Below are 24,659 nucleotides of genomic sequence, written 5' to 3'. Positions count from 1 at the left end.
CAATGGAAAGCCACAACTGGGAATGTATGAAGTGAAAAACTGGGGGGAAAAGGCTCCCACGCCTTTCCTCGACGGCATAACAGAATAGTGATGTGCGTAAATCTGGGGGCATTTATCGTAATATTTCACAATAAAGCCCCCCCCCCTCCTCCTCCTCCTCCTCTCTCTTTCTCTCCTCAGCCCTCGCAGTCTCTCTCCCTCCCCATGTTCTCCTCCTCCTCTCCTTTTGCGAACCAGGCTCTCCCACCCTCGGCTCTTCTATTCGCTCACTGCGCTCTCATCCTCTGTGCGGCATGTGTCTCTGCCTACTCCTGTGCGTAAGAGCGCACCGATGGAGAAGTGATGCACTCCTGACAACGCGAAATCTGAGCCTTCAAATGCCTTTCTGAAGAGACGTGTGCGCAGAAGAGAGCGCGTTAGGGAACAGTCAGTGAGAAGTAGATTGTAAACCAAGGATACTTTTTCTGCGCGGGAATTTTTTGGATGATGATAGATTAAACAAAGATGTTCGTCTGCGTGGATGAAGGTGCGGCGCAATTCGGATGCGTGTTTGTGGACTTTTCAGCATACCATGACCGCGCGCCTTTCCCCCTTTCTCCAAGTCGTTTCCTGTCTGCGTGAAGTTAAACGGAGGAGAAAGCACCATGAGAGGTAAATACTTTCTCCTCGGCTTCTTGGTGCTCAAACTTATGGCTCTTGTCTGCAAGGCTGACGGGGAGCCGGGGCTGCTCGGAGGATTCGTAATGATCGCCACCTCCAACGGCTCCAGGGAGGAGGAGACCGTGTCCGAGGAGACGCCGCACACGGAAGACAGATGCCGGGGATACTACGACGTGATGGGCCAGTGGGACCCGCCGTTCATCTGCAAAACCGGGAATTATCTGTACTGCTGCGGCACCTGTGGCTTCCGCTTCTGCTGCTCCTACAAACACTCGCGGCTGGACCAGAGCACCTGCAAAAATTACGACACCCCGGTTTGGATGAAGACAGGGCAGACTCCCTACAAAAAGATGAACAAGCTGCACGACAGCACCAAAGACAAGACGAACTTAATTGTTTACATCATTTGTGGAGTAGTGGCCATAATGGCTCTTGTGGGGATTTTCACCAAACTGGGGCTGGAAAAGGCGCACCGGCCCCAGAGAGAGAACATGTCCAGGTGGGTGCCTCTCTCTCTCTCTTTGTATCTCCCTCCAGCCCTTCTTTCTCTCTTCCTCCCTCTCTCTGCCTCCCTGCTTCTCTCAGTGCGCTTGTTTACAAAGAGACTTGCAGTAGTAGCCTACGCATCCAGTCATCTGGAGCGCGCAATATGTGTTTATTCTTTCATCTGCCTCTGTTCAAATCAGACATTTATGATTGAAATACACTGAAGCTAAACATGATAAAAGTGCAACTTGCATGAATGTTTTTGGCACATTATATTTCGTATACAGGCTGTTGTTTCTTGGCAACCAGATCCAATTATGTCATCGAGACTTCAAATTTAAAAAAAAGAAAAAGTGCATTCATGCTCTCTGCACTCCAGTCTACCTCTCCATTGAGGTGTATCATAACATAACGTGTTCTTCTCTTTATAGGTGGTGGGTGGTGTCTCTCACTACATTTGCGCGCCATGCATTGCATTGTGCAGCATTGTGTAGAAGAGAGAGTGACGTTTACAAAAAAACCTTTAATACACTTTCATTGTGTAATATAATGAAGTGTTTGTGCAATAATTACTGTAACAACGGTAAAAAAAAAATGAAAACAAACATTTCCCATTCTTTAGGGAATCATATTTCCTTCCACTTAGCAGCACCTCACAGCTTCATGGTAGGGATACTGTACAGCAGTGCAGCCTGTCTGACTGAATAATTCAATTAACCACGTTATGCACAGTTCCTCTTGTCTGTTCCCCTAATTCTTCACCGCCTCTCTGTCTCTCTTCTCTCCTCTTCCTCAGCGCTCCTCATCTTTTTACTTTTTTTGTCCGACAGGGCCGTAGCCAGCGTGCTGCAGGGCGGGTGTCCAGGCGAGCAGTTTCGGGGGGAGGAGGCCCTCGGGATGCATTCGCAGCACTTTGTTTCCAGGGCCACAAACCTCCGTAAGTTGTTTTTTTTTTTGGACAGCTCATTACAGCCGTTTGTGTATAGTGTGTCTGACTTTTAGAAGCACTTGGTGGTGTGGGTGGGGCTTGTGTAAGCAAAAAAATAAAAATAAAAAGATGCTTGTATACAGGGTATACTTGGATGTTGGTTTCAGAGGCCTCTGGAGTGTCACTTGGTGTGATGTAATGATGTGAAAGTCGCTCGTCTCAGCTGGACTCGCATGTTGTTGATGGTGCATAAAGTGAGAAAATCCACAAAGATTCAGTAGAAAGCGCAGAGAGAGAGAGAGAGAGAGAGAGAGAGAGAGAACACACAAACCCCTGCAGGCTTTTTCCAGTTTGTGTTTCAAATGACAGCATCGGTTTTTGTTTTATCCTCCACCGGCCAGATATCCATCCATTTCATAACCGATGGAGCTTCTGCAGCTTCTCAAATCCAACCATTATTCACCGTTTTATTTTGGTTCATGCCCACATGATATAATGAGAGAGAGAGGAGGGAAAAAAAGGGAAGTGGGAGAGTGTGTGTGTGTGTGTGTGTGTGTGTGTGTGTGTGTGTGTGTGTGTGTGTGTGTGAGTCGGCGAGGAAGCCGTGGTAGTTGTGATGGTGTTGTGTTGGTGTAGGGTTGGGGGGGATTGGGAGGGAGGGGGGTTTGAAGGGTGGTAGTGGTAGAATACAGAGAGTATGAATGCCATCTATTTCTGCAGCGTACCGTGGGCTGCTACAGTAGGGGGCTTCTTTGTGTTTTAACACAGAAGATCAAATAAATGAAGGCACACAAAAACACACACTCTCAAATATGTAACGACCAGCGCTTACAGTTCACACACACACATCATGAACACATGTGGAAACAGACAGCACACAGATTCAGATTCCCCTCAAAGTAGTTCAAAAAGCACATCAAAGATGAATTTCTGGATAAAATAAAAACATATTTAGTCCAGTCAAACATCTGTCATCCCTCGTGTTACTATGAAGCCTTACATAAATGGCACCCTGTTAAATTCCATCTGACTGTAGTTGAAATCATCAAAAAGACTCCCATCATTGCAGACAAAAGAAGAGGCATAAAACCCATTTCAACAAGTTTTTTTTTTCTTTTTTTTTTACTGTTTTCAAATCCAGGTTTTAGGGAAAGTGAATCTTTTTGTCAGTTGGATAGAATTATTGCGTAAATTTCCATTGCAAATCGAGTGGCTTTTGTAGAATTTGGTTCACATTGGCAGCTTGCTTCGGCTTGGAATCAGAAGAGGACGATCAATAGCTTCCTAAAAAAACCTCAAAATTTTCATTGCATGCTCCAGATTATATTTGGAATGAGTGTACAGAGTTCACAGTTGAGTTTGAACCACTAACAGTGAGCTGGCAGGAAATGTTGGGATATAACCGAGAGGAAGTGTACATGTAAGGAAGTGGTGGTGGTGGGGGTGGGTGGGGGGTGCAGGTTGAGTAACTTCTATTTGCAAGAATAAGATCAGCATGTAATCCTACAACTCCCCTGACGAACGACAAGGTGACATAACCCTACTCGGTGTGAAGCATGACGCCCACAAACACCATCAACATCATGTTGAGAGCACAGCTCATGGAAAGGGGGACAGAAAGTTTCATGCTACCTACCACCTTACCTTCATTAAAATGGTGTGCTTTCAGAAGGGAGGTAAATAGGTGGGGGGGGGCATCAAAAAAGTGCTCCCATTACATGGTGGAAAGAGATAATTGACACTTTCAGTAGGTGATGGTGTCCGCTCGAGTCCCTCCCCCCCCCCACACTTCCTCTTTGTGGGAGAGATGAGATGACGACGTGGCCTATCACCTGGAGCGGCCACTGTGAAAGAGCGTTTACCGTTTGCAATGTGTATCCTCGCTCCCCCTGAAACTCCTAATCCCTCTGGCTTGTGGGTGATGATGTGCAATGTTATTAACCTCTGTGATCTGGCGGGATCCTCGCCAACCGAACACCTGATTACAGGTCCCTCTGCCGGGCGAGGGAGACGATTCATCACAGGGAGAAGAGGAGGGCTAGAAAAGGTGGGGGAGGGTGGGGGGGGGGAATTAGATATGGATTCCCTCGATATGGACTTGTTATTCTTGTTTTTAAGTGAAGATAAACAGACTGAAAAAAGGCGAGATAATTTCTCCTAACATCAGACGAGTGAAGAGAGCGGTTCTTTTGCAATGTTCAGATAAGTGCTGCGGTCAAAAAGGGGCCAATGCACAATATATAGGCCGAGCTGGAATTTGTTGACATTGTTTGTGGAATTGTAGTGGGAAAAATCTATTTTTAGTGCAAAACACATATCGATTACAGTTTATGGCAAGATTGCCAAATTGCTGGCATCAGTGAGTGTAGTCTGCAGGTCTAATGGGAGGAGAAGATTCCTTCGGTGTCTTGTGTGACTGTCAATCACACACTGTCTTTTTGTTTGTTTGTAAAGAAATCACAAATGACCATAAGCATTGAGATAATCTCCCAGAATGCATTTCATTGAACTTATTGGTGAAAAGAAGAATAGAAAAGCAGGTAATGCTCTATTCCCAAATCATGCTTCATAATCATTATCGCATGCACCACACAGGTAAGAAACAAAAGCCTGAGGTTCCTGTTCCCAGTGTTATGGGCCCCTGTACACTACACATCCAGTAGTGGCCCCCACAATCCTCCTGCATATTAAAAAATGGACGCCTTGGTTGCTTTTGTGAACCAGAAACCAGCCGGCCGCCCGCTGATCCCCAGGTGGGCCGCCAGGCAGACTTTCATGTCATCTCCAAAACCGGGAGACTTTGTTTGAATCCTTAAGAGGCAGAAAATCCTGCGTCGCTTCACTCTCGGCTTCAAAGAGCAGAAAGAGACAAAGAAGGGAGGAATGGAGGAAGAGAGGAGAACGGAGGAAGGAGAGCGAACAGTTCACGGTCGGAGTGGCAGCAGCCAGACTGATGGCAGCATTTTGAATCTCAGAAGGATTTGGCTTTGTATATGTTGTATTAGCTGTATTAAATTACAGTAATAAACAGTAATGGGCAAGTTACTGAAAGGAATACGGCGACAACTCACACATTTTGTATAAGCCGTTTTCAATATGCAGGTATTTTCCTGATTGGTTATCTGAAGACTTAACAGTTGATATGAAGCAAATCGTCAAGCACATACCTCCATCTTGCAGCTGGCGGTGATTTAAAATCAAGTCTTGGCTGTTTGGATGGAGTGGCTCCTCCTTGGTCTGCTGAGCTAACGTGAGCTGCACCTTGGTCTCTGGTGTTTGCAGAGTCTAACACAGACTACAACTCACCGGTATATTCTTCTCAATTAACCCAAGTAGGGAAAAATAATGTTGGTATTTCCAAGACAGAAAGCTCACACCTGAATGATCATCAGCCTGTGTGTTTACTGTCCGAGACGTGCTTTCTCCCAGGATGCCGCTGTGCTGACGTTAGCGAAACTTAAAGCAGTTCTTCCCAACTCTGTGTGAACTTTGGGAGCCTGAAGGGTGACCCATGACTGAGAGCTCCTACTAAAGCTGAGTCGGTTAGAAATAAAGCAGAATGCTTTGTAAATAAGGTGCTGATCTCTTTATTGCTAGAGGAGGCAGACAAGTTTGTGTGTGTGTGTGTGTGTGTGTGTGTGTGTGTGTGTGGGGGGGGGGGGGGGGGGGGGGCAATGATAGCTACCATAGCTCTCTTCTTATAGTGACGGTGCCAACAAAAATATTTAACAAAAAATATGACTACATGGAATAAAATCTTCAATAGTGATAATATAAGCATGACTCATAATATTAATAATAACAGTAATTAAATTGAATTAAAGCCACATGAAAGCTTCATTTCTGTTTGGACTGCTAGAAAAAGAAGTTGGAAACATTGTGAGCCGTTGCCACTTCATTCTGGGTGACGTTCCCTTCAGTGTTTGGCTCTAGAAACTACAAATCTTAAGTTTCTTAAGTGTAACCGACAAGCAGCAGAAGCTAATCTCATTGTAACTACACTTAGTGTCTAATCTAAGGAAAGGCGTAAATCCTGAAATTGAATCAGAAAAATAGCACTTATCCTTGAGATATTTTATAACCCGACACTTCTCTCTGACAAATGCTGTGCTTCTTAATACTGTAATTGTCATTTTTGGGTATCACACTGAGGAGCTTTAGGTGGACTATTAGTTTTTATTAAGACAAAAACACACACAGTGAGATGCACACTCACGCAGCACTCTGTATTCACAACTCAATTCACCATTTGCAGGCTTAATTACCTCCCCAGCAGTTATAATCTTTTTCCTAAACATTCTGAGATGGGAAGGATGAAATTTTAATAGGTAATTGCTTCCGAGATTGCACAGGCACGAGAAAAAGGGCCCTGTCTGCAAAACACTCCTGCTCCGCCTTGTGACTGTGCGCAAGCATGTGTGTGTGTGTGTGTGTGTGTGTGTGTGTGTGTGTGTGAAGATGTGCGCGTGTGCTGTGCCCTGTCAAAACGGAGCCGTGCGTATCCCTCGTTAGAAGTAGGTGACTGTGTGACCTTGTCTTTCCATCTGTCATCTGAACCTTCAATGTGTCACATCTGATTGCAGAGTGTCAGGGAGGAGAGCTCCAGCAAGTGAACCTACACACACCGCCGCCGCGCGGGGCCATAGACACAAGCAAAGAGACGTTGTGAAAGAGAGAATGACAGAGCTGGAGGTAGTTATCTGTGAGGCGTCACTCCAGCTTCAGTGAGGAAAATATGTATTTGGTTTCGTTTTCTTATGACTTGTTTGTGTTCATCCTACATAGTTACAAAAAATGAAGTCACACAGACACTGAAGTTAAAAATGTAGGTAACACTTTATATTAAGGTGCTTGTAAGGAATTGTATTAACTCTTAATAAGTGCATAATATAGTATTTATTCATCTTTATAAGACATTAATATGAACCTAATAAAGTCTTTTCAATGTTAATAAACATCTTATGAACGTTGATAAGTGGTCTATAAACAAGTTTATTTGTGTTAATTAATATCTTACAAACCAATTATAAATTAATTTATAGTTTAATTAACACAAATGAAGTCTTATTAATGTTAATAAGCATGTTATTGACGGTATATAAAGTGTTAATAAGTTACTAATAAGAGCCTATAAGTGTCTTATAAGACATAATAAATGTGTTAATTATGCCTATAGTAACACTTTTATAGTCTTATTTGTGTTAATAAGAATCAAATAAGGTCTTATAAGTGACTTATTACCTGTTATTAATGCTTATTACAAGCACCTTAAAGCAAGCACCTGGGGTGTCGCAGGCTGGCTCCGGCTGCCTTCGTCCCCTTAAGTACAGACCCGAGCTGGAAACTGTCCGGTGCGATTGCCTAGGCTGTCTATCACTAAGTGTTACCAAAATGTATTGTGCTTTTAAACCTGTACACTCAAAGGAAATGTTTGACATTTCAAGGAAGATGTGTTGAGTTTTTGTTGAAAAGATTCATATCAGTCGGCTGCCAACTTATCAGTAGGTTATATGATTAGCTTATTAGCATAAAGTAAGGAACAACAGCTAGCCTTGAAGTGACTGAAGGTGAAAAAGGGTCAGGCATACTGTATATCTATTATCTTTTTTTTAGACACCTGTCAATCGGGACAAATACGCTTCAAAAGATGCTTTTCTTTCAGTCTTAAAGGTCACATATTATATTCCTTGTCAACAAGTTAAAAATATGTCTCAGAGCTTCCCAAAACATTTGTGTGCCTTCAATGTGAATGTGGTGGAGGCGAAATGGGGCGACGAAGTGATCCCACCTCTGTACCGTCTTCGTTACAGAGTCGGCGGGGGTACGTGCATGTTAGACTGCGTGTATATGTGGAGCTCCCACAGTGCCCTGGGACACCAATATTACACCATCGTAGAAACAACGACGTGATGACCACTGAGCTCATTTACAGTACTTTTGTGAAAAAAAACAACAAGTCTTTCATTCTGACACCTTCATTACAGATGATTGAGATATTTTAAATGTCCATCAATCCGTATAATATCGTTGTTGTAGTTATTTGGTGCCACTCTCTTCTTACTCGACGCATAAATCTGCTTAAATTTCACAGACTCAGGTTTTCAGAGAGTGCAAAAGTGTCTCCTCCTCTCCCTCTCAAGGGCCTCATTCCTGCACCCTCTCTTCGCCTAATTATCTAAATGTAAGACCCCTCAGCAGCCTGGGGACGCAATTAGACTCCTGTTTATTAGAGCTCTGGGGCAGAATTAGCCTGCAAGCATCGCCCAATGGCTGACAACCCCCTTAGTTCAGGGCACAGAGGGAGGCTGACCAAGGAGACTTGACGACACAAAACCTGGGAGAAAAGAAGCAAAAAAAAAAAAAAAGATTAAAGAAAGTGTTCAAAAACAAGAAGAGGAACTTATATTTGAAGTCAGATTTTTCCTTTTTTAAGTAGCAGCTGACCTCTAGCTGCGTCACGCTCCTGCTATTAAGCATTAGCTTCTTAATTTAAGCTAGTATAAACTGGAACATGCACACACATTCTTGGGGATATTTTAAGAAATCAAAGAGTATCCTGATTTGCAGAGAGAGAGTGGTCTAATCCTGTCCTTTGCTATAGCCCTTGATATTAGCGTCACCTGGTGTGTAATTTCCCATCTTGTCATTGTGGTGTGGTAATAAAAGAAGTGATAGGGACAGTGAATATCTTAACTTCTAATCAGACAATGCCCCCCCCCCATCCCATATCCTCCTGACGAATATTAATCAGTTCATTTACTCCCAGGAAGTCACATCTTGCATTTGACAGGTAATTACGTCTGCCACTGTGTGTGTATGTGGTTGTGCATTACAGTCTATGTTCACTTCACCTGCTCGTCAGATACTCCTGTGTCCATGTGTGCGCGTGTATGTCAGGCACATAAGCTCCGCAACGCTTCGGTCAAATCCTAAGCCCCCATGAGAAATATTCCATCCATCCATCTTCATCCGTTTTTCAGTCTCATTTAAAATTTGACTATCTGAAATGATGCAGCACGCGCAGGCAGTCATGGGATAAGCAGACAGACCTCCCATCTGTATGTTTGAACAGGTGGTTATCACCACTGGTTTCTAATTAACTGCAACACTGACGCTCCTTAATCGACAATTGAAATTAATGAGTCAAGCCTTCTGCAAATATTAGGATTATTGTTTTTCTGGCAGGCGAATTTATTAGAAAATGTAATTATTAAAGGAGATGAATGTAAACACTGTTTTTGGAGTGGAGTTTTTGTGCTGTGTTTGTGTGGAGAGGCACTTGGCTCAATGCATGAATCCTCGAATTTGTCACTACAAAAGAGAAGCTATTGAGAAAGCGCCCGTTTTTTTTTTTCCTTTTAGCAATAATAACATCAGTGTCTGTCAGACACACAGGGACTCGAGCTGATTCCCATAGTGGAATTATAAGTCTATTCAGGCCCCCCCATCATAGTTGTGTTGTGCTGAGTGAAATCCCCTGTAATCTGCAGCCGCTCACACAGTTTTCCCATTCATTCAGTTTCTAATAGGAAATAGAGCTTTAATCTTCTGTATGGCTGACAATAATAGTACACATATTCCTGCCTCTTCCCAACAATGAAACACTGTTCTATGATTATGAAAGAATTCAAAGTAGGGCTGGGAATCTTTGGTTGTTGATTCGATTTCGATTCTTGGTGTCACGATTCGATTCAGAATCGATTTTTTGATTCAAAAAGGTTCCTGATTCATTGATCCATGGATTCAAAGTCTATTTTTGAATTAGTACATACTTCAGGATCTACTCCAGTCATCTGTGCGGCTGGCTGAATTTCTTGTTGCTCTATTTGGCATTCTACTGAGTTAAAGAGCTAGCTTTAGCACTTAGCAGGGAGTGACTGACTAGCCCAAAAAGAATAATTCAAAAGAAGTTACAAATAAAAAAGATAATAAACAATTTCTTTGGAAGTTATGAATCGATTTTAAATGTTAAAAGACAAGAATCTCTTTTTTTTTCAATATATTTCTTACAGTGTCCTGTGTGTGTGTGTGTGTGTGTGTGTGTGTGTGTGTGTGTGTGTGTGTGTGTGTGTGTGTGTGTGTGTGTGTGTGGGCGTGTGTGCGTCCTGTGTGTTCAGGGGCACAATGAAAGGAGAGAAGTTAAAATAGTCGGCCGGAGTTCAATCTCTCTCTTAATAAAAAACTGTACCTAATTTAAACAAAGACCTGTTTGTTGTTATTATAAGTAGTCATGCCGGGAGTCAGTCTAAACACAACTGAAGAGCAATGCTTGTTTCCTGTGAATCAAACCTTGTCATTTTGACGGCTTCACGAAGAGTTACGATGTAGAAGAACACGCTGGTGTCTTTGTTGCTGTGGACGCTTTTGATTGTAGCCATGCCGGCATCCATACGCTCCTCAGACGCACTGACGTTACCGCCTCTCACACATTCCCTGCTTACTCCTGCCGCTTTCCAAGGTTCTTCCAGCAATCTGAGAGAAAATCAAACAGGAAAGGATGGAGACTCGGGCTGTTTTCTGTCATTTTTATTTAAAAGACACGAAAGAAATGACCCATGAACTGTCCCCATACGAACTACAAAAAACGAAAAAAGACAAGAAGAAAAAAACTGAACTCTGCCATGTAAATAGCAACAGCCAACCTGCAGGTGCACCTCTCTCTCTTAAAGGGAATGAGAGCTGACACTCTGATTGGTTGGATTCATGTTACACCCAAAACACATCATATGTATAACCAAGCCACATAATCCACACTCTTTGCACCTGGCATTGCGTCATCAAAATATGGCCTTGAAGTGGTTTAAACATCTGCTATATCAGGGGCGGTTTGATTGCAACCTTGATCAAACAAATACCTAAACAGTCAGTTCAATTTAAGAGAAAAAACAATGCAATATTTACTTTTTCAGCCTATTTTGATAAAAAAAAAAAAAAATACCCCTGCCGTGATGAACAAATTGAAAATACAACTGGTCGTGTTGAAGATGTGGCATTAGAGCTGACAGAAGAAAAGCCCTTCATAGTACATTGAAAGTATTATAGGAGCTAACAGCATGTAGGCCAGTCACTCCTCTCTGTGTGTGCATTTTGAAAGCCTTGGCTTTGAAAGAGAACAGTCTGTTTTGGATGGACTAGCCAAAGAAGCAGATCAGTTCCCATGTCCCTTAGGTGCAAAAGGCTCCCTTTTCTTCTCTCTTCCTTATGCACAACACAAACATATGGACACCAAAACACACCCACACGTGTACTACCGTCCACATACACACATATTCTGTCCCAGACCTGTTTTTCACTCGGCCTTGGGGGCAGGCAGCAGATTTGCTTGGCCGGCTGACGCATGCCACCAGCTACATTAAGTCACAGACAGCTCATGCTGGTGGCACATTTATGAAAACTATCCATGCCTCATGCGCCATCCATGCAACCCCTCGCCACACACACACACATACACACCAATACCAAAACTTTGGGTGGTGTTCTGGGAAAGCAAACTCCCTCCTCATCTTCTCTTTCGCCTGGGGGTGTCAGTATGGCCTGGCGCTCTCTCTCTCTCTCTCTCCCCCCCCCCCGCCCCGAGGAGGGAGAGACACATTGGCAGGCTTTTTTTTTTTTTCGCTCACCCTGCCATCCTCGTACCTACATATGGACACATACAAAAACACACAAACTCATGGATAGGCTCACAGCCCCCCGCCCCCACCACCACCCCCCCATCCTGCTGGGTGCTGGCCCATGGACAGGGGGGACATGTGGCTCGGAGAAATGCGTCACGAAGCTGGGCTTTCGCTCCGACAGATCTTGTGCCTGACTGCCTGCTTGCAAAAATTACCAGCCTGGAACGACTCACAAAAACAGAGAGGGAGTTTTGTTTTCTGCCCTTCTGATTGCAGCAATCGCCCTGCTCTCAGCTCCCCTCAGCTTCTGGCAACTGTTGCCTTTTTTCTCTTGGCATTTTGCATCTTTTTTGTCTATCATGGCTGTGAGTTGGTTAGATTTATTTTTTTATCTTCTACGCCCCGGTGTTGCTTCTCAATGACATTCCTCCCATTTTCCCCAGAGAGAAGCAAAAGTGTTGCTGTCTGTAGCAATTTGCAGTTAGTGTGCAACAGGCTTATAGGGCACCGATAAACATGTTCAGAGCGTAAAATTGCATATATTCTGTGCTGTGAGATGGGACTGAGTACAATTGAACAGAATACCTCCTTCCTTGGAGGATTTTATATAAAACACTACACACTGGTCTTGTTTGTTTTCAGGAGATTTGCCTTTGCAAAAGGTTAGATGTCGACTTGATTTCGTTTGCCTGCATATTGCCTGACTCTGGCAGAGAAAGCTTCTCACAGGCAGAGAGGGAGACCTGCAATTATTCTTACTTTGAAATCTTTCAAAGGTCTGATTCAAGGAAAATCTTTTATTTAAGATTGGGCCCAAGCTCCTCCACCTGAGCTACGAGGGTGTCACGAAACCTATTTTTTAATACAAAATGTGGTTCTGAAAAGTTTGCTTCTTTTTCCTTTAGAAGATAAAATGGGGATGGGGTCACCTTGAAGAGTTAGAATGCATTTCAACTCTGATTTCTGATGTTACATGTTGAGCTGATAGAGATAGGTTTTGTAGTTTGTTTCTTGTCATCATGCTTAGGTAAGTTAACAAGCTGTGCATTTAGCTAAATCATTTTTTAAAAGACAAACACATAGCACAAATCTTTTCTATCCGGCTCCTGACATTTAAACAAATGGTGATATTTCCTGATGTCAAACATATTCCTTCAGCAGGTGTCAAAACATCCAAATTTATCAAATCAATCTCAAGAGTAATGAATCAAACGTCAGACTCTATGGCAGGGATGGGCAACTTTGGTCACGGCAAGGGCCACATTCAATTAATTCTCCCTGCCAAAGGGCCAAATTGTAGTATACAAAAGCTATCAATTATGTCTCAAATTTAACTCAACATATGCCAGTGATCAAATATTATTATGGACGTATTTCTGGTTTTCATGATTTCATGGCAGATTTTGTCACATTTTCTTCATGTTTCCAATTCATTGATATGTAAAAATTTACCTGCCGCATGTGGCCCCCGGGCTGCCAGTTGCCCACCCCTGCTCTATGGCAACGTATTCTCATTCCTCTGACATGACCTTAAAGTAACAACACTTTCATTTTGACCGTTAACCATCCTAATAAAGCTGAGTACAAAATTCAGTTGAATCTTCAAAAAAATGACTGGTTAAAAACTTGCTGAGATCATGAAGACATACAATTATTTGTAAATTGTTGGTACTCATGTCTTTAAAAAATAGCCTCCACAATATGACTGGAAAAGTAGTGTAAACAGCAACCCAACCCAAAAGGGCGGTCAGGGGTATGGTGGCATCTGATTGGCCACCCCAGGGTGCCACCCCAGAAATCGTAAACAGTGATTGGCTTTTAGCTCTGTATGACCAACTATTATGTCAGGCCACCCCTGTCAAAAAAGTCCCTCAATGTAAAGCCGTTAAAAAACTGTTTTTCTATATCTGTGTAAAAATATATGCGAGTGGAAATGAATGTAAATAACCCTCATCAATAATTCTGAATGATTCTCAACTTGTGCACGGTAATAAAAACATGACACATTCAGCAGTTTCAGGTAACTCCAACCCAGTGTTGTTTGCAAATGCACCCTATGCCATCAATCTTTCCTAAATAAAGATTCATGCCCATTTACAATTTGCAAACGCACTAAAGTGAAATCTTTTCTGGCCCAGAGCTCACCCTCTATGGTTTGTTGAACCTGTTGACGCAATATGGAAATTAATTTGTTTTCTTGCCCTTTCACTGGCCCCTGTGCATCATCTGACGCTTGTATGCAAATGCACCATTTGAGTATCTTCTCATCAGATCACTGGCTGCAGCATTGGCACTGTGTGTGAGCACAAAGGAACTTAATGAGGTTCTTAATCCAGACAGGTCTTACCTTTATAAGAAAATCAGCGTGCATGACAATTAAGTTTGCTGCCTGGTAATATATAATATACCGTGTCTTGCCTTTGATGACACATTCAACTCTTATTTTACTCAATTACTATGTATGGAGCTCCTGCATTGAGATGTAATACTTTCCCCCAGAGTGTCTATGCAATCTATAATCACACAGCACCCCCGTAGACGTCTCTCTGCACACATGATAACAATCTCCAATCACACAAGAAAGAGACTTTTTCACTACAGAGGGATGAAAATTGTACTGAGTCCTGCAGTGAGTAGAGGAGTAGGAATTCTAGAGAATCATAAGAGACAGACATGCAGAGGGAGAGGTACCTTCAGATGTCACTGTCAACCTCAACCAGCAGGCAGCGATTGAATCAGTCCCTCTCAGGAATCCGGGGGAAATGGAAGCAGAGGGGATCTGAAAGCCTTTCTTTTTTTTCAGTACTATTCTGATATGTTGAAGTCTGACAGAGAGAGTAGTGGTACACACACAAGTCTGAAAGATGGAGACAGCGGGAGAAATAAAGTGAGGGAACAGATATGACATGTGTGGAAGTGAAGGTAGAGAGATGAGCAAAGAAAGAATGGAGCCCACAGAGGGGAGGCCAAGAGTGTTTGCAGAAAGATGGAGTGAGGAAATCTATACCGAGACCATCGATCTTTCAGGCCTCGCCTGATATGAAAGTGGGAATCTTAGCAGATAGGATTCACACAAAGCTCCCTGTTGGGCTTCGCCTTCAAGCACACAATGGCAAATATCCATTGTTGTGACAATGTGACATCGGAGCTTTGACATTCATTTAGTGCTGAATTGGCCTTGAGCTCCTCAGTGTATCGAGTCCCCCAATTGTTGGAGCATCAGCGAGTCTGTTACATGTCAAGTGTGAACAAACAGTATTGATGGGGATGTTGCATAGTTCAGGTGGAAGATGAGATACATTGATTTCTTGTTTTTGCTGGTAAACAATTAGGAAAGAGTGGACTGGAGGAGGCAGAGGAAATGAGGTATGCAGTGTCTTCTTTTGTTTGCTGGAATGTGAATGTACCAATTTTTTACATCTAGTAATAGCGGCGCATACCTGCGATAAATTTAGCCAATACCGATCTGATAGTCACTGGATATGCTAATACCGGCCAATATTGTCGGCTGGCCAATTAATCGGTTGGGATCTATCGCTAATGGTGAATGGTAATGAAAAACCTCTCATAAAAAGACATAAAACACAGAATGAGAGTTGGCTTTTTGATGCAATTAACGGACATTCTCTGTATAGTAGCCTAATTAATCATTGTTTAAAGGAATAACAAATGTGCTAAATTAAAATCAAAGAAAGCTACTACAGCCTGTTGTAAAAAAAAAACAACCCTTATATTTGATTTAAACAGAAGTCCTGCCTCAGACCAGGAAAATAGCCAATCACAGTTTAGGATTTTGAGGTGGCCTAGGAGAGTTCAAAGAAGGGGCCTTTCCACCCCTGACAACTTCTCTGGACATGCCCCTGGCCGCTGATTAATTGTGTGCTGGCAGTTGTTCAATTAGTAAGACCAAATAACACTTTAGGTGCCTAACATTTTTGTTTCAACTTTAAATTAAGTGGTTTTGATAATTACAAGAAATCGTTGGTGCACAACCCGTCTGGTTCCACTTCAGTTTGTTGCACGACAGACTTTGAAGTGATATTCTGGTGTTCTTTGATCCCAGCATTTAGTTCAATGAGTGCAATACTATCACACCAAAGTCTTGAGAAATTACAAGTCAAGATGCATGTAAATTAGATCTCTAAATAAGCAGCATTAAAATGACATTGGATATGAACTATTTACTTTCAAAGCTGTAATAGTGTTTCACACAAGTGTATATACAAGAGACTTTCCCCTTCAACACACAGGCCGAATAATTAAATATTTAAGGTTGATTGCTGTGCAAAGACTGCCTGATTCGAGTGTATTAATATTTTATTGCTCTGGGATTTTTAAAGGTCAGAACTTCAAGTTAAGTTTTCAGGCATTGGAGTCTCTGGTCCGGAAGTCCAACTCAAAATAAAGTATTCTAGTTAACTGGTTTCTGGCTATCTAATTAAATGTGCATATGCAAGTTAATGTGTTCTGTTGATGTGACATTTTGCATGCATGGCCTTGAGTTCAAACATGCCACTTAAACTGGCTGTCTGCCGCCCATGTTATTTCAGCATCACATTCAATTTCAGCAGGATGTACCCGACTGATTTTCCCGGGCCCCATGTTTGTATTGATTTTAATCAGCACCCTTAATACAGCCCAGCCATCTTCCTCTTCCTGTTCAACCCATCCTATACTGTTTTCTCTCTTTCTCATCCTCCCTGATTGTGTATGTTCCTCCACCAGGCACTGCGTTGCCCAAAGATCAAAAGTTAAAAGCCATAAATGATGTATAACTCATTCCACGCAGCACTGCCTGTGCAACAGATTAGATTTATGTATGACTGCCTGCCCCGACCCACAATATCCATTTATAGGAACCCTGCTAAATCATAATGCATATCACATCCATCTAGATAGTAACTGTCTTTGTTAGTCCTGTCCAGTTTCAAAGGGGGATTATATCAATTGTGTGCACGAACGGATAAGATTCATACACTTTTCAGAATTTTAAAGCACGGCTGATGCTTTGTTTGATCAAAGGTTGGACTATATAAAGTAGTAAAGAAGTGACACCTATCAAGCCTGAGATATCCAATGTCCATTAATGCTCTATTTAAAGGTTTGGAGGTTATGTCTTCATCTAGCCTAGAATGAAAGCTGAACAGGCAAAGGGAGGACGGCGTCATTGTTTCAACTCCTCTCATGCCATTGGCTGGATTTGTTTTTTCAACCATATTTTGAAGCAGTGTTTTTGTTGTATAGCAATCTTCCCCTGCCATTGATTGCTAAAACAAAATAGTTGTAGCTAAGACAGTTAAGTGCACTGTACTTTTCTCTGGAAAGTATTGTTTGTCTTCTTTGTGTTGCTGGTATTGATTTCAAAAAAGTTGTCCCTTTCTACTTGCATATCCATTGGCCAGAAATGGCACAACTTTCAGCTTTAGTACAAACCAGTGAAGAAAAAAAATAATTTCATTATCAGCGTCACATGCTCAGAGTCCACATCTGAAACCTGCCAGACATGTCAATGTCAAATATGACAAAGAAAATCCAACAGGTATGAACCAATGAGGGATGCTGCAGCCGTCCCAGAGTGACAATTTTAACACCAGCTGGTGGATGCTAATTCAAGCACGTGTCTTCAATTTTTATAGATTACTAATAGTTTGAATATCAAAATATGGCCATAAAACTGCTGCTCAAGCACAGCGCGTCTACTCCAACCAGAAGCACCTTGACCATCCAAGCACTGGCTCAGTCCTAAATTATTTATTGTTTTCTGATGGCTAACTGACATCTCAGGTTTCTCCATCACCATGTGTAAACTCCCACACTGTCTGCCCATCTGTGGCGGACGGGATTCCAAGACTGCTGCAATAATAAGTACAGCTGTCCCTGCAACGTTTGTTTATAGCTGTCCTTATTTATTTTCTGGGATGATTTGCTAACAGCAGGCGCGGGGGCACACAGGTTGATAAGCAAAGGGGGAGAGAAGAGAAGGTGGAGAGAAGAGATGAGAGTGAGATGCAGAGAGTAAGCTAGCTAAAGTATGTTTTTATGGAGGATAATTTTCCTCCCCAGAAGGCACTGATTGACATTAATTACCTAACAGGTGCTAAAAGCGATGAATCTCATAATTAACCAGTTTGGATGAAGTTCATTTGGGGAGAAGAGAATGAGTGCAGAATGAGTGTGTGTGTAAGCATGTGTTTGGTGTGTGATTGCAAGAGGAACATTAAAAGAACAAGTTAAAGACAATGTCACACTGTGTTTTTATTGATGTAATTCAAGTGAGTTCTTCATTTGTGTTGTACTCAAAGTTTAAGAAAATGTTTCAGCTGTTAGAAATCAGGCTCTGGTAGTTTGTAATTTAGTTAAAAGTTCCCATGAGGAAGTTGTGATGTGTGTTGATTTTGGCGACCCCTGTGGACAAAGCAGTCATTTCTCATGTCTTTGCTGATCTTGTTCTTGTGTTAGTAGTTTTCTCTGATGAAAAATGTTACCAGCTTTTTTTGAACAGTCAAACATATCACTCTCTTTGAATCTTTGTCTTAAAAAAAGATGTGACCGAAGGCTGTTTCGGCAGCGTGCTGGTACTCATGTAGTTGGGACACCTACTCGGAGGAAGTTGATAAAAGCATTAAGATTACAACACTGAAATTAACAAACTTTTCCATAATGGTCTTATTTGCTTTGGTGGGTCACGCAGAGACTATAATGTTTTTTTCACTGAGTTTCATAACTAGATAAAAAAAAGGCCTCACAAGTCTAAACTGCTCAACCAATTAAATATCTATGCAAAGATTATAACCAGCCAACCACTGCAGAGACGCTATGAATTAGCCTACTACAGTGTAACATGTCATGGCCGGTTAACAACATTGTCTCTGACCCTAACCATGCTCTGAACATTAAATATGAACTCTCACCATCAAACCTGAGATACAGGGTTCCATGTTTTAGTAAGGTCAGACTGAAGCACTCTTTTGGAAACCAGTCAATCCTAAAATTGAAAATGGAGCTGAATCCCAGCAGGATGTTGAAGACCTCTGAATATTTATTCAGTGTTTGAATGTTCTGTCAAATGGGTCTTTGCATCTTGTCAGTTTTTAATGTTTTAAATAGAGCTTCTATCAATCAACAATAAATATGTGTGAAGGAGAAAAGACCAGTGAAACAAGTTCAACATCAAATATGATCACCTGAAACTACTGATTTTAGACTATTTCTCTTTATGCCCAACAGGTAGAATGAATTTTCCTTATCATCCTCAAATAATTTAATTTGTCATAATTTCAAGTTGTGACTTTTCAAAGATATTGGAATTAGAGAGAATGCCATTCTCCGTTTTATCCCAAAGTCTTCAGACTTGGACACTCGAATGCTAAACTATCAAAGAAACTACGCCAAGTAATGTAGTAGAAAGACTTGAGATTAGAGTCTACTGTGAAATGAAAGGTAACCTACAGTAATTGTGACCATCAAATATCAATCCAGGCTGAGAATGTAGGACAGCAGAACTACCATTTGCGTCTTCATGGCTCACTGCTGCATGAGGAATCAAAGGTGTGTGACAAAGCTTCAGTGTTTGATGAACTGGAAAAGATAAGATGTCCTGGGGACTTTGCTGGCTGGTGAAGCTCAAAAGGTCTTGTGGAACCATTTGGGGAAGATTTCAGTTCAGGTGGGGTATTGTTCTTGAGGTGGTCATCCAAATATATTGAAAGTTTGGGACTTTGGTAGCAATATGAGTATATATGTCATCCTGCTTTGGCTTTTGTCATTATCCCACTTCCAACACATGCAGAGACCAGTACATTTAAGAAGAACACCACATGCATGCACAATTCTTGAGCCGCATTCTGGACCAGCATCCAGATTTGGATCCAGCTTCCTTTGACAAGCTGCATAACAAAAGACCACCTTTATGTCTTGGATTCTTTTGGATCTAAGTCCTTTTATTGCACCCGTCAGTTTGATGCTTGCTTGGAGACACCTGATCTTGTCCTTTGAAGACACAACTTGTAACAAGCATTATCTTCATTAAAGTAGACCATCCAAATGGCATTACTTGACGCACTTGCAGATTAACGTCTTACACAGGTTTGGAGTTTCAGTGTGGTCGTACAATGTAACAGGATTGGTGCCATTCTGCTTCTCTGAACTGTAGTATTTAGTTGAAAATGATTCACTAACACCGACTTATAATGACCGAACGAAGAGTTGTTTGCTGTCCATGCTCATGCAGTCTAGCAACATACTGCATGACTTGTTGGAATATAAATCTGTGTCAAGGCCGAAGCTATTGCTGGTGAACGAGTGGCTCCCTGTATGTGTAGCCAAGAATTAGTCCCCTTGGTTTCTTTTTCCCTCTGGGCTTCTGGGTCGGTTTTGGAGGGCAACTGGCCGTTTCACAATGCCCAGCAGGGGTAATGTATCGGTTTGGGAGTGGTCCATATGGGGATTTCCTTTTGACCCACTTCTTATCCCCATACTTGTGCACAGAAGCCATCTCTCGCCTGCCTGCCTGCCTCCCCGCTCAGCCACATTCGTCAAGCAGAAGGAGGTGTCTTTGTCTGCCCGCACTGGTTCCCTCGCAGCTCCCTGTTGCCAAGACACGGATTGGTGCAGAAGAGCCGACAGTTACACAGGCTTTCTGCAAGGGCATCGCCTTGCAAGGACCCTTCTCGCATGAATGGTATCACATAACATTCAGTTGTTCTCTGCATGTACATTTGAGCATGAAACAAAAAAGCAAGAACAAAAAGCATTCACACATAAAGGAGAGCTTAACTGTTGCACACACACCAATGTGAGAATGTGAACGCGTTCATTAGGGGGGGAAAGCAATCTGCAACAGCATGTGCAGTATACACCTACTCTTATGCATCAACGTTTGCCACCGTTTCTGTTGATTCTTTGAGCCAGCTTCGTGCCTTTCTCAGCAAGGCACGACGACACACTGGCACATTAACGCGCTCAAAACACAATGACACACTCACACACTGCACACTTACACCCTGTCTGCGCTTGTGTTCCTCGTGCTCCACAAATGGAGCGAGGCAGTCGGTCTTTCTTCAGTAACCTACTTTTTTCTCTCTCCCTCTCCTTTTTCTGTTTGAGTCCCCAACTCTCGGAGGGAGTATGGATGACTCGCACTATATCAATAAGCGCCACTTTTAGTTTAATATTGCGCTAATAATAGCAAGTCGCCAAGGCATCTTTGTGGATGGATTGAGATGTCCTGCGGTGTAGTGAGTGTGGGATACAGTCAAGGGCTAATCTATCTCTTTTTGTGTGTGGACTCCTGGAGGAATATCCCTTTCCCCGAAAAGTTTACATCTTTGTGAGCTGTGGGGAAAATTGCAAAAAATAAGCTATCAGATGCTTTTTCAGGATATGTGTGTTGATAGCACAATGGTACTCTTTGAGCTGCATCCACACAAGAAAGCAAAGACAGGGATAAATACTCTGGGTGCTTTTGACAGCAGATGGACTGACGGAGCGGGAGATTTAGGGAGAGGAGAGAGCACGGGGAGAAAGAGAAGTGAGATAAACAGGTACACAAATAAAACAGGCACACGGATAAGAGTGTGTTGCCGACCGTGCGCTGATATCAAGACGGGCATATGGCAGCAACGCAGAGGCAGAGATCGGGGGAGTGGAGATCACTCTAAACACCAAGCCTCTCAATCTGGCCCTGTGAATACCTATCTCCCTGTTAGCAAAAAAACATGTCCCATCTTCAACATAGTTGTTAAAAGAAATTATACTTTCACAGCACAGTCAGGCACAATGCAACCACATTTATTCCAGAGCAAAGCAAAGAGACAAGGATGCTGATGGAGAAACCATGAAAAGGCTCTTTTAATATCACCCTGAGCAAGCAAGCAGAAGAATTGAAGAATTTTCTTCTTCATTAAAAGGAGGAGGAGAGAAGGCAAACGATGTGCTTCACAGATGGAGTGAGCTGCAGGTTGCATCACTTTGACTCACTTTGTCAATGAAGTATTGTCTTGTGGCTTTTTCAGCAGAGAAAAGTACGACAGATAAACAAAAGAGGGAGGGATGGATTGCAGTTTTTGATTGTTGTTATTGAGGAAACTTCTAAATGTCAAGAAATTGCGAGTCTGCGGGCAAAACAAATTATGTCTGTAGATGATGATAAAGCATCATGTTATCATGCTGCCGTGCTTCGAGCCATTTCCAGAAAGCGTGTAACAAGGGGTTATTTGTACCGAACCTCTCTAGACATACACCTAGAAGCGGTTTCTTTGTTCCCCCCGAACAAAGAAAGCCTGGTAATTGCAGTCTGGGATTGATTAGATTGTTCTGATGCCATGTGAACTGCATGCAGCTCATGCCGCCACATTAAACTCCCAGGTTTGCCTGAATTCAGCAATTATTGTCGTGCATTTCTCATCCGCCCACTGCTTGCTGGCTGGCTTGCCACTGAGGGATGAGTGTGGGGGAAAACTGCCTTTTGCCATGTCTTATTTGTAGGCCAAGAAAAGCCCCTCACAGCTGTGCTCCGTCACTTAAACCTGCCAGGGATTCAGCCCAAGGGCCAGGTGCAGCCGACTGAAGCTTTTAACCATAAAGCTTCTCTTTAGTGGAGCCAGAGGAGCAGGCTGTGGGTGAAAGGCTGCAAGGGGAATACGTTCTGAGGTAAGACCTCATTAAACACTATCAGCTATGAGAATCCTGCCTTCAGCATGTGTGCTTTGTTATAATACAGGCAGCTGGATTAAGGTGAAACTAATATATCAGTTTCACCTTCATTGAAATTTGATATAACCCGGTCAGGTTGTACATTGCTGGTGTATCAAAATGCATCTCATAACATTTTAATTGTTTTTTAGGTGTGTGTATCACTTTTACTTAACAGCACATTTTCTCACAGCACAGTCTGAGCTCATCTATGACATGTAAACTTGTCAGTTTTTGCACCATTTTCACGGGAAAGTCACTTCCACTCATGTGGGCTCACTCAAAATCGCTCTTTTTTTGGATATTCATTGGCAAAAACGTTATTCTTTTAATAATATACCCTTAGCCAATGTCTTCAACAAGCTGAGTTGATGGTGGCTTAATGAAGGAGTTAAAAGAAACTGCAGACAACTGTTTTGTCAGGTGGAATCGTGACTAGGATTAGTGATAGTCCAACACAGGGCACCCATGTACAGTCCTGGCCACTTATTGGCAGGCTGCTCGAGTGGTCTGCAGCAGCAACTGTGCAAAGAGTGAAAGATCTAAGAATACACATCAAAATCAAATCAAGTGGCAGTCTCTGGTGTTTAAAAATGAAGCCAATACGTAAGTGAAAAAAACTGCAATTGCTCAAGTGTCCACTTGTGGCTGACTGCAAAAGCCTCGGCTTTACATACACACCCATTCCTAAATACCTGTTTTTACAATAGAAATAAAAATGTTGACATCCTGGTAGGTGCATTGCAGCTGTTTGTCTGGAGGCTTAAGGATTGCCTCAGCTCCAGCTTTTTAACTGTTACTAGGTTTCCTGTAAAGTCAGTTTGAGGCAGCTTTTCCAAAATGGTGACCGCAATCAATGGGCTTCAAAAGTCTGCTTCAGAAACCAATGGGCGAAGTCACCGAGACTATTTCCATATTTATATACAGTCTATGATTCCAAAACATTACTTTAAAACTTGCTGTAGTTTTTATAAAGATTCAGTTCAGTGTCTGTAGAACATTACTCTAAGGTGGGTTATGGCTTGGTTGTAAAGTTGGTTGTATTTCAACTGGAATGTTGGTGGTTCACTCTCCAGCTCCTGGAGTCTACATGTCGAAGTCTATTCTCTGCGATAAGTGTAAGATTTTTACTTAAGGGATTATGTATAACGAGCAGGTTGTTATCCCAGAATGGAACCTGAACAGGGTGAGCAGGACGCCTATGCAAAGCGGTACTTTAGCTCTTGTTATAATGAAATTTCCACTGAAGTGGAAGTGAGACAAGGTGAAAAGGTCTGGATGAATCAGGGTAGTGTCACTGTCAGAGTCTCTTGACATCTTTTCCCCATTCAACATCGATAAACACTGTCATATCAAATGTCAAGTTCTGTACCTTATTTTCCATCTTCATGATTACACTTAGTCCTGCAGAGTCTGTGATTAGAGCAGGTCCATAGCAACTGTCTGCTCTCCATAGTAACGGTTTGTTCTTCTTAACAACGGTCTGCTATCGAGGGTCAATGAACCGTTGCTATTCATTCTTGGCAAATTAGACCCAAGTATTTAACACAGCTGTGTAATAAATGTATTGTAAATATGCTTTGAGTGATCAGAAGGTAGAAATAAGCTAAAATAAATACAGCCCATTTACCTTTACAAAAAACGCCTGTTTGTGTCACACTATGAATCATACAGGAATGTTTATTCCAGCGTTACTATGACTAACTAGAAGCCAGCCTACAGTGATCAGATACCACTTGCAATTGAAAATAAGTTAGAGTTAGAGACTGTACCAGACCTGCAACAGCTGGGTGTACTCAAAGAAAAAGTGGAAAAAATGCACAACTCAGGACAGAACTTGATGCCATACATTGTACTAAGATTCTGCCAAAACATGTGCTACTGCCAAAATATATTTTGTACGCATGTTACCTGTGCAGAACAAGCGTACTAATCCAGCATTGAAGAATCGTAAAGGTCACAAAACAGAGAGCAATAAGGAAAACAGGAATGCTAATGCTTACTGCAAGGATGCTTGACAAAAAAACAAAGACAAACTGCCACAGAAGAACAGAGACAGAAAGAGAAGAAAGACTCCTGGATTTAAGGATAATCAGAAGAAGGTGACACCAATTAGGGCGGGGCAGACAATCAATCAGGCGGGAAACGCAAGGGCAGGAAGTGGCAGAAACAAGAGGGGAGGGAAGAGCATAAAATGAAGGGAAGACTGGATGCGACACAACAAGTAGGCTACCAGTTGTATAACTGTATAACAGTTATTATAACCAAGATGGGTCACT

The 24,659-nt window shown here is 42.3% G+C and overlaps 1 protein-coding gene across 1 annotated transcript in view; it reads left to right on the top strand.

Moving 5' to 3' along the window:
• Positions 1-265: 265 nt before the first annotated feature.
• The window catches only part of shisa9a (shisa family member 9a), a 64,407-nt gene continuing 40,013 nt past the window's right edge, over positions 266-24,659 (top strand). The window contains exons 1-2 of the mRNA XM_065949799.1: positions 266-1,159; positions 1,977-2,083. Coding sequence (XP_065805871.1) covers positions 645-1,159; positions 1,977-2,083 — 622 coding nt within the window. The 5' untranslated portion in view covers positions 266-644. The remainder of the gene's footprint in view (positions 1,160-1,976; positions 2,084-24,659) is intronic.

This window comes from Labrus bergylta, chromosome 21 (genome assembly GCF_963930695.1).
Source record: "Labrus bergylta chromosome 21, fLabBer1.1, whole genome shotgun sequence".
Taxonomy (NCBI): domain Eukaryota; kingdom Metazoa; phylum Chordata; class Actinopteri; order Labriformes; family Labridae; genus Labrus; species Labrus bergylta.
Note: the sequence above shows the minus strand (reverse complement) of the source record. Positions and strands in the feature narration are given on the sequence as shown.